The sequence below is a fragment of the Sminthopsis crassicaudata genome, chromosome 4 (genome assembly GCF_048593235.1).
Source record: "Sminthopsis crassicaudata isolate SCR6 chromosome 4, ASM4859323v1, whole genome shotgun sequence".
Classification (NCBI taxonomy): domain Eukaryota; kingdom Metazoa; phylum Chordata; class Mammalia; order Dasyuromorphia; family Dasyuridae; genus Sminthopsis; species Sminthopsis crassicaudata.
The window spans coordinates 104,383,112-104,398,646 of NC_133620.1; the positions used below are offsets into that span (position 1 = coordinate 104,383,112).

General features: G+C 32.2%; 1 protein-coding gene across 5 annotated transcripts in view; it reads left to right on the forward strand.

The window, feature by feature from the left end:
• LOC141565663 (C4b-binding protein alpha chain-like) overlaps window positions 1–15,535 on the forward strand; it is a 66,404-nt gene that overhangs the window by 7,886 nt on the left and 42,983 nt on the right. For all 5 annotated transcript variants that reach the window (XR_012489082.1, XR_012489081.1, XM_074309052.1 and 2 more), the window contains exons 3-4: window positions 586–685; window positions 5,988–6,076. Coding sequence is in view for 3 of the 5 variants with exons in the window: in XM_074309052.1 (XP_074165153.1) it covers window positions 586–685; window positions 5,988–6,076 (189 nt within the window). In the remaining 2 variants the exon portion in view is untranslated. The remainder of the gene's footprint in view (window positions 1–585; window positions 686–5,987; window positions 6,077–15,535) is intronic.

A 15,535-nucleotide genomic window follows, 5' to 3' on the forward strand; every position in this document is an offset into this window, starting at 1 on the left:
CCTTCCTTTCCTCCACCTAAAATGGTAGATAAAATCTGGTATAGGTAATATATGTGTAATTATGTAAAACATTTCCATATTAGTTATAATTGCAAAAACAGATCAAAAAGAAAAGAAAAACATGGGGGAAAAGTGGAAAAAGTAGGTTTCAATCTGTATTCAAAGACATCAGTTCTTAATCTGGATGTGGAAACCTTTTTCCATCGTGGGTCCTCTGTATCTGTCTCAGATAATTGTATTGCTGAGAAGAGCTAAGTCATCCATAACTGAACATTATACAATGTTGCTGATACTGGGTACAATGTTTTCTTGGTTCTGCTTATTTTACTTGGCATCCATTTAAATAAGTCTTTCCATGCTTTTCTGAAATCTTCCTGTACATTATTTCTTATTACACTGTAGTATTCTATTACATTCATATAACACAACTTGTTCAGCTATTTCCTAATTGATGGGCATGGGGAAGAATTTTCAGTTGGATTCCAGTGCTCCCAAATATTTCAATATAATTATGGTCCTGATTTAAAGATTATGTATTTAATATTTTATAAAATGAACACTGATTCTAACTTTATTTCTTCCTAGAAAAACGATGCCCTAACCTTGGAGACCTAGTTAATGGTCATGTTAATATCAAGGAAGACATTGTATTTGGTTCAACCATTTCATTTAGTTGTGATAAAGGGTGAGTTGCTGACTTTCATGTATCATTAATAAATGATTGAAAGACCAAAATAAGATTGAAATTTTTATTTTAATTTTGTATAGCCTATAGTTACAGAGGATTTTCTTTTTTAAAAAAATGTTTTAATTTTGTATTTTTTCTCTTTTCTTATTTTTTAAAAAATTTATTCATTTAAAACTGAATACAAAATAAGAAAAAAACAAAATAGAAAAAGACAGAAAACAAAAATAATAATAAAAAAAAACATTGTCATGTGCCCAACCAAAATATCAGGGAGGATTAAAAATATAAAACAAAAAATTTCCATTTCAAGAAAGCATATTATCTTTTCTTTGTTTTCTTCTAGATTATGTGCAGTTTTTACTTTATTTCCTCCCTTTCATCACTCCACTTTTTCCCAAACAAGCTATAGTTAAGCATAAATATATTTCTATGTATGCATGCATGTATGCATGTTGGTATGTATATAAACCTATATAATCATGTACATATATGTAGCTATTTACATACACATACCAACATGCATCCACAAACACATGTGTACATTTACACATATGTAGACATGCATCAAAAACAAGATTAATATGGCTAACATATAATGTAGATTTCTCTCTTGAATAAATTTTTAAGTTTGACTTTGTCTGAGGTCAATGATTACTAGCCCTACTCTTTTTCCCTAATAAATTCTACTCCTTATCTTTGTTATAGTGTTTATGTATAGCTCTTGTTATTATTTCTGCTAACTCTTTTACTTTAGTTCTGTTCCTTAACTTGCCTTGCTATTACTTAACCTCTCCCACCCATGGAGCCCTCCCTTATCTTCTCCCTTCACCCTCTCCCTCCTTTTTTATCCCACTCCCATTAAACTATACCTTCTATATCTCCACATAATCTTATGCTACCTTTTCCTTCCTTCTTTTTCCTTTTCTTATTAATCTGCACATCTTGTCTCATTGCCATAAATCTATATACCCTTCTATGTTCCACCTTATCCTATTCCCTCCCTTTTATTTCTTTATAGATTTTGGAGGGTGCTATACCCTTCATGGTATGTATGTGTATTACTCCCTATCTAATCTAATGGTCACTTTCTTTTACCTTAGGGCAGCCCAGAGTACTTTGTTGTGATCAAGTTAGTTATCTCACTTGATTGTTATACATTTCATCAATTTTAACTGGTTCAGAATGATTTCATAATATGATTCATGTTGCTGTTGTTGTTGATATTGTGTTTTTATGTCGCCTCATCCCAACTCACCATTGCTCTCATCTCATGAGAGAGCCATCTCTTATAACAAAGAATTAAGAGATAAAACAGTTCAGCAAAACTAATAAAAAAAATAAACTTCTCCTCTTTGTTTATAAAGGTGTAGGACCACAGATAAAGAATAGTGCATATTTGTTTATAAAGGTGTAGGACCACAGATAAAGAACAGTGCTTATAACAAATTATGCATTGTTCTTTATCTGTAGTCCTATACCTTTATAAACAAAGAGAGGAAGCTTATTTTCATATCTCTTTTTTGAGGAAGAAAATGAATCATCATAATGTCAGTTGTTCTGTTGTTTGTTGCATTTATATTGTAGTCATTGTTTATATTGTTTTTCATTTTTTGCTTATTTTATTTTTATCAGTTCATGTGTGTTCCTATGTTTCTCTGTAGTAGTTATATTCATAATTTCTATTAATAAAGTAGTATTACTTTATATTCACATACTACAATTTGTTTAGCTGTTACTCCCAATTAATGGGTAGCTATTTTATTTCTAGTTCTTTGTGACTGAGTCCAGTTTTTAGAGAATACATAACATATTTAAGGCCTATATTTAAAAGACATAATTGCATTGATTTTCAATGGTTACTTCTTGAGAACTTACTTAATCTTGTAGGGAATCTTAGAGGGTAAACTTGCATAAATTCCCTCCCTCATTCTTGTCTCTCATTCCCTCTTTTGAGATCTAGTCTGCCACATTCTCATAATGTTTTTTTAATTAATTTTATAATTATAATTTTTTGACAGTACATATGCATGGGTAATTAATTTTTTTTTACAAGATTATCCCTTGTATTCAGTTTTCCAAATTTTCCCCTCCCTCCCTTTACTCCCTCTCCTAGATGAAAGGCTATCCCATACATATTAAATGTGTTACAGTATATCCTTAATACAATATATGTGTGTATATATATATATATGTATATATAGTAACTTTGTCCTCAGTTTTCTTTTTTTTCCAGATAATCACTTTTAAGAAAGGCAAATTAGTGAATTGGATGTGCAATTTTTTTAAAAATCTAGAAAAAGAACAAACTAAAAATCCCAATTTGAACATCAGAATGTAGATACTAACAATCAAAGAAGAGATTGATAAAATTAAAAGTGAAAAACCCAACAAAAACATTGGAGTGATAAATAAAATGAGGATCTTGTTTTATGAGAAAGAAAACAATAAAATAAATAATCATTAGTTAACTTGATTTTAAAAAAGAAAAAAGAAAAGTTCCTGGTATCAAAAATTAAAAGAATGAATGTACCACTTAATGTAGTTGAAATTAAAGCAATTATTAGGCGTTATTTTGCTCAATTATATGCCAGTAAACTTTACAATCTATGTAAAATGAATGAATTTGAAAATATAAACTTCACATATATAATAGAAGAGAAAATATAATAGTTAAATAACCCTATTTTAAAAAAAGAAATAAACAAGCCATCAGTGAACTCCCTAAGAAAAAATCCTCAGGATCAGATGGATTCACAATAATCCCAATATCATATAACTTATTTGAAAAAATAAACAAAGGAGTCCAACCAAATTCCTTTTATGTCAGAAATATTGTTTTGATAGCTATATCAGGGAGAACAAAACAGAAAAAGAAAACTATAGATCAATTTCCTTAGTGAGTATTGATACCAAAAAAATATAAATAAGATACTAGTAAGGAGATTACAGAAATATGTTACAAATATATTTATACTGGGAATGCAGAGCTGGTTCAATATTAGGAAAACTACCAGCATAATTGATCATATAAATAACAATAACAACAAAAGTCATGTGGTTATGTGAACAGATGTAGAAAAAGCTTTGGATAAAATATAATATCCATTCACATGAAAAATACTAAGAAGCATAAAAATAAATAGGACCTTTCTTAAAATGATAAGTAGCTTCTATCTAAAACCCCAAATAAGAATTATCTGTAGTAATATCAGAAGATAAATAGGAAAGCCCATTATCACTTCAATTATTCAGTATTACACTAAACATGCTATCTATAATAATAGGACAAGAGAAAAGAAATTGAAGGAATAAAAACAAGCAATGAGTAAACAAAATTTACTCTATCACTTTGCATAATAATATATTTAGAAAATCAACTGAAAAAAACTAGTTCAGAAAAAAAATTTTAATAACGTTGCAGGATATAAAATATACACATCAGAGTTTTTATATACTATCAATAAAACCCAGCAAGAAAACATAGGAAGAAAAATTCCACTTAAAATAACTGCATACAATATAAAATAGTTGGGATTCAACTTAACAAGATAAAGCCAAGAATTTTGTGAACACAATTATAAAATCCAAATGAAGACAAATTCAAACAATTGAAAAAATATTAATTGCTCATGTGTAGGCTGAGCCAATATAATAAAAATGACAATTCTACTTAAATTAATTAACTTATTCAGTGCAATACCAATCAAACTACCAAAGAATTAATCATTAAACTAGAAAAGATAGTAATAAAATTCATCTGGAAGAATAATGGTCAAGAATATCAAGGGGATCAAAGAAATAAAAATTTAATTAAGAAAGATGGCTTAGCAGTTCTAGATTTAAAATTATCTTAGCCAGATTTCCATTTCTGTCAATAGAATATAAAAGAATACAATACAATACAAATACAATACAAATACAATACAAAATACAATACAAATACAATAGAATACAAAAGAATACAATCCCTAAAAAATGTATAGCACGTACAGTATATAGTGCAGTGAAATGATATATAATGAACTAAGTAAACTCAAGAGAACACTATTTTACTTTTTTTTTTTTTTAATTTGCTTAGGAAATTGGAGTTAAGTGACTTGCCCAAGCTCACACGGCTAGACAGTGCCGGAGGCCACATTTGAACTCAGGTCCTCCTGATTTCAGGGCTAGTACTCTATCCACTGCACCACCTAGCTTCCCTGAGAACACAATTTTACATTGAATACTCCAGTGTAAAAGAAAAATTTAGGAACTCTAACCAATGTAATGATCCATCATTTGCTACCTATCTCTTAGTGCAAAGGCAACAAACTAGAGTTTATTATGAAGCTTACATTTTCAGACTCAGAAAGAAGTTGAAGGAAGTTCTGAAATGGACACAGACAAAATAAACAGTGCTGTAATTACTGTGTTAAAATATTAATTTTTAATAATTATTCATGAAAGGCATTTATGATTTCAGATATAGTCCTTTGTTTTGGGGAAACGTTTGGGTTTATTGATATTTTTCAAATTAATGATAATAATAATAATACATAAAGGTTCTTTTCTGTACCCTTTGGCAGTCCAACCATTCACACTGAAATGGGGGTAGTATCCTACATCCTTCACAAGATGACTTAATTCTTTTTCTTTTTCCAATAATTCAATTTTTACTGCTAAAATTGATTCTCAATCTCATTGATGCTTTTTGTGTGCAAAAGTTCTTTATGCTCTCAGCAACCAGATTGCTCACTAGGAAAGAGACAGTACTTTATCTTAACAAGATGATAATATGAAACAATCTCTTCCCATGTCTTTTTTGGTAATGTTTCCTATGTATGTTTTCCTGGATGTGTTAATGCTGTTGTCATTTAAATAGCTGTGTGTATACTGCAGAATTTGAAAAAAATTCAAGTGATTGTAACAAGTTCTTTCTTAATTTCTAGCAAAATTATTTTTTTAAATATCCTTTCTATATCCATTGGAAAATACTCAGAATCTACAAAGAAGTGATAAAAACTTAAAAGAGACTGCCCATTTCCCAAAGGACAGTTAGTGATTATTATCAGATTGTCATAAGCAATATTTATCATGAAGATTTTACTTCTGTCATTTTCTTTTAAGAATTTTAAGATCATTCCTTTGGTTGTAAAGAAAGCTTTAGTTCATTCACCTTTTTTCATGACCTTGCTTATTTACGGTATTCTTTTTATCACTTTCTTCTATTCTGCCTTTTTCTTTTATATCAAATCCCCAGTTATTCTTAACTGCCCCACAACTACAGGAACACACAATTTTTTTTACTCTTATATTTTAGGTTCTTATTAATTGGAGAGTCTCAAAGTCTATGTAAAATTATAAGTGAAAACCAAGTTGGATGGAGTGCTCCTCTTCCAGAATGCCAAAGTAAGTTGCTAACCAAAGTCACCAATGGAATGCTGTATTTTGTGTAGTGAATATGATTTAAAACTCCATTGTCATAAAAAAGAAACATATTTTACATATTGTGTCAACTTTTATTTAAACCTTAAAAACTCAACATTTATTTTAACAATGAAATTCATTTTGAGATGTACAGAACCAAAATTTATTTTTTAAAACCATGTAAACTAATTTTCTTAGTCATAGTTTGTACTGCTTAGAGGGATTCCTTGGTGATAAATTTTTTATTGATAAAAGTTTTTGTTGATAAATACTTTTAAATCTTATTGATCTTTAAGATTCATTCTCTAATGTTCAAATAATAGGTATGTAATTTTGGAATACAATCCAATTTTTAATAGTGTTTTGTTATCTTTAATTTTCACATTGCCTAGATTTCCCTCCATATATCTCCTTTTCTTTCCTAGAACAAAGAAATTTTAAAACAGAAGAGCAAGAAGAAAGGGAAAATGCAATAAAGCTGATCAACACTTTATTTCATTAAATATCCGTCCCCCCAATCAGATTACACTGTTTTGTTAGATAGATTATTTTTTGATATAATCCTAGCTCCTTTGTCTTCCAGAATATCATCTTTCAAGTCTTCCATTCCTTTATAATGGTAACTACTAAATATTATGTTATCTTGATTGTGATTCCACAGTATTTTAATTCTTTCTTTCTGATTACTTTCAATATATTCTCTGTGACCTGGAAATTTGGGATTTTGGCTGTATTATTCCTGGGAGTTTTCATCTGGGGATTTCTTTCAAGAGAAGACTAGTGTATTCATTAATTTTTTACTTTATCTTCTAATTCTAAGATATCTGGGCAGTTTTTCTTATAATTTCTTGAAAAGTTATATCTAGGCTCTTTTTCATGACTTTCAAGTAAACCAATGATTCTTAAATTATCTGCCCTTGATCTTCTTTAAAAATTGGACATTTTTCCTATAACAGTTCACTTTTTTTTCCTATTGTTTCAGCCTTTTGACTTTATGGCTTCTTAATGTCTCAGAATCATTAGCTTCCACTTGGTCAATAATTTTTCTTCAGTGAAAAAATTTGATCAGTTCTGATATCTGAAAATAAAATTTTTTAGATTCTGCTCCATCTTTTATTTTAATTCTATACATGTCTTTCTATTTCAAATGTGTCTCATGTAAACAACTTGTTGCATTCTGGCCTCTAATCCATTCTGCTTTCTGCTTCTGTTTTGTGGGTAAGCTCATCTCATTCACATTGAGAGTTTTGATTACTGGGTATTTGCCTCCATTCCAGTTTCTCCAGATTATTCTTTTCTCTCTTTTCATCCTGTCTTTCTTCAAAAGTCTATTTTGTTTCTGATCATATATACCTTAATCTGCTCTCCTTTTCATCCTTTACCCTCTCATTTCTCTATTATGTAATATAGATTTTTATATATAATTGAATGTGTTTATATATTCTTCCCTTTTTGAACTGATTCCCGTTAACTCCCATTGCTAAACTCAGCAGGGGTCAACTAGTGTCTTACCTTTACCAAGTCTTCCCAATGTCACCGGCTCCAAATAGAAGCCCCCCACAGAACACCTGATTCACACGAATATGAAGCAGCAAGTCTTTATTCTATTACTTCACTACATAGAGTTCCCTCAATTCTAGTGCTCTAATGATCTAATGATTCCCTCCCCTTTCTGTAGCCCCTTTTTCTATTGTCCCCAAGTCACGTGTCAGAGAGTGCCAGATCAAGGTGCATAAAAAATCTAGAGTGAGGAGGGCTTCCGCCTCGTAGTATGAGGCTTGCTCAATGCCGTCAACGCCCTATTTTGGACTCAGGCAGAATAAGCCTCCGGTTGCCTCATACTCTGCTCTACTCTAGCAGATTCCCATAAGAGAGAAAAATTCAACCACTACCTTCCTCTCCCTCCCAATTTCCCTTTCACTGTAAGAGCTCGTCTTTGTGTATCTCTTTTATGTGAGAGAAATTTCCCCGTTCTTCCTTTCCTTTCCCTTTCTCCCAATGCATTCTTTTTTTCTTTTTGAGAACTCTTCAACATTAACTTATATGCATTTCCTGTTTTTAGAGTTAATAGAGATATAAGATAATTTAACTTCAGAGTCCTTTATAATTACTCTTTTATGTTTATCTTTTTATCCTCTCGAATCTTGTGTTTCAATGTCAAATTTTCTATTCAGCCCTGTCTTTGATCAAGAATACTTGAAAGTTCTCTATTTTGCTAAATATCAATTTCCCACCCAAAGGCTTATGCTCAGTTTTACTGGATAGTTGTCATTAGTTGTAATGTAGCTTCTTTACCTTCTATAATGTCCTATTCCAAGCTCTCTGATCCTTTAAAATAGAAGCCATTAAATCCTGTGTAATTCTGGCAGTGGCTCTATGATATTTCTTTCTTTTTTTCTTTTTTTTTTTTTACCTTTTTGTTGAAGTTTTTATTTTCAAAATATATTCATTGTTAATCTTCAACATTCACTCTTGCAAAATCTTGTGTTCCAAATTGTTTCCCTCCTTCCCCCACACCCCTTTCTCTAAAAGGCAACTAATCTATGTTAAATGTGTGCAATTCTTCTATACATATTTCCACAGTTATTTGTGATATTTCTTTCTAGCTGCTTAAAATATTTCCTCCTTAAGGAATTTGTGACCAAAGAAGAACTAGAGATTATTATTAATCACAAAATAAAGAATTTTTATTACATCATTAAAAAGCTTTTGTACAAACAAAACTAATGCAGACAAAATTAGAAGGGAAGCAATAAATTGGGAAAACATTTTTACATGTAAAGGTTCTGATAAAGGCCTCATTTCCAAAATATAGAGAGAATTGACTCTAATTTATGAGAAATCAAGCCATTCCCAATTGATAAATGATCAAAGGGTATGAACAGACAATTTTTGGATGAAGAAATTGAAACTATTTCTATTCATATGAAAAGGTATTCCAAATCATTATTGATTAGAGAAATGAAAATTAAGACAACTCTGAGATACCACTACACACCTCTCAGATTGGCTAGGATGACAGGAAAAGATAATGCTTAATGTTGGAGGGGATGTGGGAAAACTGGGATACTGAGGCATTGTTGGTGGAGTTTTGAATGGATACAACCATTCTGGAGAGCAATTTGGAACTATACTCAAAAAGTTCTCAAACTGTGCATACCCTTTGACCCAGCAGTATTACTAGTGAGCTTATATCCCAAGGAGATCTTAAAGGGAAAGGGACTGATATGTGCCAAAATGTTTATGGTAGCCCTTTTTGTAGTAGCTAGAACCTGGAAATTGAATGGATGCCCATCAATTGGAGAATGGCTGAGTAAGTTATGGTATGTGAATGTTATGGAATACTATTGTTCTGTAAGAAATGACCAGCAGGATGAATACAGAAAGGCCTGGAGAGACTTACATGAACTGATGCTGAGTGAAATGAGCAGAACCAGGAGATCATTATACACTTCAGCAACAATGCTATATGAGGATCAATTCTAATGGAAGTGGCTATCTTCAACAAGGAGAGAATCCATATCAGTTCCAATTGATCAATAATGAACACAACCAGCTACACCCAGTGAAAGAACACTGAGAAATGAGTGTGGACCACATTTCCACTCTTTCTGTTATTGTTTGCTTGCATTTTTCCCCCCTCAGGTTATTTTTACCTTCTTTCTAAAACCTATTCTTCTTGTGCAGTAAGATAACTATATAAATATGTATACATATATTGTATTTAACATATACATTAACATATTTAACATGTATGCTAACTAGGGGAGGGGATGGAGGGAAAGAAGGGAACAATTGGAACAGAAGTTTTTGCAAGAGCTAATGTTGAAATATTGCCCTTGCATATGTTTTGTTAATAAAAAGCTATAATTAAAAAAAAAGATTTCTATACCCCCCCCAAAAAAATAATTTCCTCCTTGACTGGGAACTCTGAAATTTAGCTATAATATTCCTGGATGTTTTCATTTTGGGATCTCTTTCAGAAGGTGATTGGTGGATTCTTTCAATTTTTATTTTACCTTATGGGTCTAAGAGATCATAATTTCTTGAACTATGTTATACAGGCTCTTTTTAAATCATGGTTTTCAAATATTTCAGTAATTGTTTAAATTATCTTTTCTTGATCCATTTTCCAAGTGAATTGTTTTACCAATGAGATAGTTCATATTTTCTTTCATTTTTCTCATTCTTTTGACTTTATTTTAGTTTTTCTTTATGTCTTTTAGAGTTGTTAGCTTCCAGTTGCCCAATTCTAATTTTTAAAAAAAATTATTTTCTTCAGTGAATTTTTGTACCTCTTTTTCTATTTGGTCAATTATGATCTTTAAGGAGTTCTTTTGTGCCTCTTTTACCATTAGGTCAAGTTTATTTTTAAGGTGCTATTTTCTTCTGTATTTTTTGTGTCTCTTTTACCAAGCTATTAATTTTCTTTTCACAGTTTTCTTCCATCACTCTCATTTTGTTATCCAAGTTTTCCTCTAACATTTTGATCTCTTTCTTTAACTCTTCCAGGAATTCTTGTTGGGTTTGTCCAATTAGCAAGGATTTTTTGTGGTTTTTACATTGTTGTCTTCTGAGTTTTTATTTTGGTCTTCCTTCCCCCCATAGTAGCTTTTGTGGTCAACTTTTTTTCTTGTTGTTGGCCCATCTTTTCAACCTGTTTCTTGAACTCTGCTTACTCAGGAGTGGAGAGGCACTGTCCTAAACTTTGGGCTTTTTCACACTGCTGTTTTTAGAGTTAGTTCTGTGTTTCTAAAATGATGTGACCTGGGGGGTCATTCTGATCATTGTTCTCATGGTCTGCACTCTGTTCTTTATCAGAAGGGACTGTGCTTCCCTGTAGACACAAGCACTAGCACTCCTTTTTGCCCTGTAACTATAACCAGGGCTCTTGCTCCTTTGTGACCACCCATGGATTCTCTACCTTAGAAGTCCAACCTAATACTATATATAGGAAATAAAGTCCTTAATGCCAGGCCTTGTACTTACTAGCAGCAAAAAGTTCCTTGTAATCTATTTTTGAGTAGTTTTCTGACCCCTTATCTTCTCTGAATTGAGAGCTCTCAAAGTTGCTGCTGCAGCTGCTGTTATTGCTGACACATATACACACTCTGAACAGATCTCCATTCTGGTGTCACAGACCACTCCTGCAAGCCTCATATGTTTTATTAGGTTAAAAAATGTTCTAACCTTACTTTTTGTGGACTCTGTCACTTCAAGATTTGAGTTGAAGTGTTACTTTAAAGTTGTTTGGTGGGGAATATTGAGAGAGTTCAGTTGTATTGGTATAGATTCTAATATACCATCTTAGTTCTGCCTCCTCAATCAATTTTTTGTTTTCTCATTTTTCCAGCTTACTTTTTGACTTTGGACTTTTCAGTGTTTACTTCTAGCATCTGGCCTGAACTTCTGTCTTTTGATCTCCTCCTTTTGTGTTCACAGTTAAGTCTGGGACTGTGAGTTTTTGATGCTTCCAAAATGGTGTGATCTGGGTAGACATTTGCCTTTCTGTTCTGCAAATTCTTGACCCAATTTGGGTCTATTGGTTTATGTATAGTTGAGTTTTTATAGATTGCTGGTGAACTCAGTCATATTAAGTGTTCTGGAAGGTTCAGTGTGATTGAACTGCTAGCTTTCTCTTGGTTTAGGTCCTGGCTTAGTTTATTCCACTATATTTATTCCACTACAGACTTATGTATAGGATTAAATATTAAAACTGAATCCCCCCCACTCTGTTCTTGGGCTTAAAGTTTTACTTTACTTGTTCCTCTCTACTTACATAAAAATAGAAGCTCTACTCCCTTGAAACCACAACTTATCTCTGCTCAGGAACTGTATCTGGAACAGGGTAATTAGCAACAGAGCTTCCCTATGCCATCCATTCCCCATCCCAGTGATAGTACAGATATCCCCTGTGTGTCTTTCTCCCTTAATGTTCAGTCCCTTTACCATTCTTGGGAATTCCTCTCCACTCCTGCTGCTGCCATAATCCTGTGATGCCACTATTACAATACTGTGATGTTTCTGTCTAGTATCATGCTACTGTTGCTATACTGTGTTCCTGAGCAACTTCTACCCTAGATCTGCAATACTTTCTATCATCCTAAGCTTCCCTCACCTGGAAAACTGACTCTTTGTGATTTTTTCTTGGTTTTCCCAATCAGGAATTGGCTTGGCACATTTCCTAGGTGGAAAAGAATGTGAAGGGGGAAATGCAAAATTTTTACCTTTCACTCTACCATCTTGACTCTATCCCAAATATTAGCAAATCAAATGATTATTTTCAAATTTTTTTTGCAAAGATACTTTAACTTCTTTTCTTAGTAAGCATAATTTTTTTTCATTTCTGATTAGATTAAGGTTTCTGAGGTTTGTTATTTTTTTTTTTTGATTTTCTTCCCTTCTGCCTTTTTATTTTATTTTTTTAAATTTTTTTTAATTATATATATATATATATTTTATAATATTATCCCTTGTATTCATTTTTCCAAGTTACCCCCCCTCCCTCTATTCCCTCCCCCCGATGACAGGCAATCTCATACATTTTACATGTGTTACAATATAGTCTAGGTACAATACATGTGTGTGAATGTCATTTACTTGTTACACAATAAACATTAGAATCCGAAGGTACATGCAACCTGGGCAGATAGATATTAGTGCTAACAATTTACATTCACTTCCCAGTGTTTCTTCTCTGGGTGTAGCTACCTCTGTCCATCATTGATCAACTGGAAGTGAGTTGGATCTTCTTTATGTTGAAGATTTCCACTTCCATCAGAATACATCCTCATACAGTATTGTTGTTGAAGTGTACAGTGATCTTCTGGTTCTGCTCATTTCACTCAGCATCAGTTGATTTAAGTCTCTCCAGGCCTCTCTGTATTCCTCCTGCTGGTCATTTCTTACAGAGCAATAATATTCCATAACCTTCATATACCACAATTTACCCAACCATTCTCCAACTGATGGACATCCATTCATCTTCCAGTTTCTAGCTACAACAAAAAGAGCTGCCACAAACATTTTGGCACATATATGACTCTTTCCGCTCTTTAGTATTTCTTTGGGATATAATCCCAGTAGTAGCGCTGCTGGGTCAAAGGGTATGCACAGTTTGATAACTTTTTGGGCATAATTCCAGATTGCTCTCCAGAATGGTTGGATTCTTTCGCAACTCCACCAGCAATGTATTAGTGTCCCAGTTTCCCCACATCCCCTCCAACATTCATCATTATTTGTTCCTGTCATCTTAGCCAATCTGACAGGTGTATAGTGGTATCTCAGAGTGGTCTTAATTTGCATTTCTCTGATCAGTAGTGATTTGGAACACTCTTTCATGTGAGTGGATATAGTTTCAATTTCTTCCTCTGAGAATTGTCTGTTCATATCCTTTGACCATTTATCAATTGGAGAATGGTTCGGTTTCTTATAAATTATGGTCAGTTCTCTATATATTTTGGAAATGAGACCTTTGTCAGAACCTTTGTTTTTAAAAATATTTTCCCAATTTGTTACTTCCCTTCTAATCTTGTTTGCATTAGTATTATTTGTACAGAAACTTTTTAGTTTGATGTAATCAAAATCTTCTATTTTGTGATCAATAATGATCTCTAGTTCTCCTCTAGTCATAAATTCCTTCCTCCTCCACAAGTCTGAGAGGTAGATTATTGAGGTTTGTTATTTTGAGGTAGCCTCTTTACCTCTGCTTTTCAGAATGTGTTATTCCAATTCCTTCTGGGGTTTCTAGTAGTTGCAGAATACACTTATAGAAATTTGAACTTCTTTTCCTTTTTATTTGGAAGTCATTCTTCTGACTTTGAATAACATATTGCTTCTTCTTAGAATTATTCAATTTAAGTACTGTATATTTTAGAGTTTGAAGCACAGCTTTTTCTATTTTTTTCTAAATGCAATCTTATTAACTACTGTTTTGTTTTCTGTGCTCTGGATGGTTTTATTTCTTTCATTATACTATTCAGTTTTGTTTTGTTTTTAAATATTCATATTATTCTGGGAGACTTCTGATTCTTAAGTTGTATCTCCAGAAACTGTCTTCAAAATCAATGGCTTTTACTCATATAAAAGCCATTTATCTCTAGTTATATATTTGAATTTCAAATTTATTTGTCTCTCTTTGGCTTCTTTGCAGAGACTACTGTGGCTGCAAGATTTTCTATTCTGCTAATTATTTCTAATGTTTTTCTCTTTTAACTTAGAATTTTCTTTTTTTTTTTTAGCCTGTTGTGATTCCATGATTCCATCAGGCATTAGTTCCACTCTCTTTTGACAGTAATATTTACTTACAGATGTTCCTAATTTTTCAATGTTTTGTTATTCATCTTTCTACTTTTAATATCTTGTGTGTTGATTTAGATTTTTAATTGGATTATTTTCATCTTGAAATAGTTTGTGGTTTTATATTTTCCCCCTTATATTCCCCTGTCACTTACTTTGTGACTACTTTCCCTTTAATACTTGGGTCTAGATTAGAATACTATTTCAACCTCCTTCCTATTGAATTATTTACTTTTTTTTCACATTTTTCACAATTCTAAGAAGTTTCTAAAGAGATAAGATCTACTTACATGGATTTCAGGCCCTTTTCTTTACAACTATACATACTGCCCATGTCCCAATTCACTCTGCTCTTTGTTCTCAGCTGGTTTAAATTAGTATATGTCCATTTTAGTGGAGTCGGGGAGGACAGGAGTAGTGTTCTGGGCATAGTTTTCTACTTTCTAAAAATTTCACAACCTAAGAAACTAGCTTGATTCATCCAATTTCCTATTCCTTTTCTCTCCTCCCACATGTCCTTCCATTTTGACTAATCAATATCTGATATTTATTGCTGCAGAGTGAGGAAGAGTAGAATGCCTGAGGCAGGAAAGGAGATGCCAAAGCACAAGACAGTATGTCCGTTTATCCCTGTCCTACAGAGAGGAGGGAGTGGTATACAAGGAGTAGTGAATGTATGTGGGGATTAACATTATCTATGATTAATTATTATGACTTGTTACCTTATTCAGTTTCCTGCAATATGGTATTCAAGTTATTTGATTTCTAGGATGACTATTATGTATTAGTTATCTCAGTATATCTTATCTTCAAAGTCTTGCGATAGAAATTCATGTGTTTTTCTAAAGTTACCACTTTTGTGTTTGCTTTTTTTCTGCCAAATTTTCTTTCACTTCTATATTTTTAATTGAGTATCTGTTATCCTCTTTCAGATCCTCTATATCTTTGGAAATGCTTTTCATCATGTGTTCTAAAATTTGTACTTGTTGTTTATCTTTAATTCCTTATTGATAGCTCTAATTTCTGACCCCGCTTTTATCTTAATATCTTTTCAAAATATGTCTCTTTTGAATCATTCCAGAGTTGCTGGGGGGTTTTTTTTAACCCTCTATTGTCTCATAATCTCTAGGGACTCTAAAATTC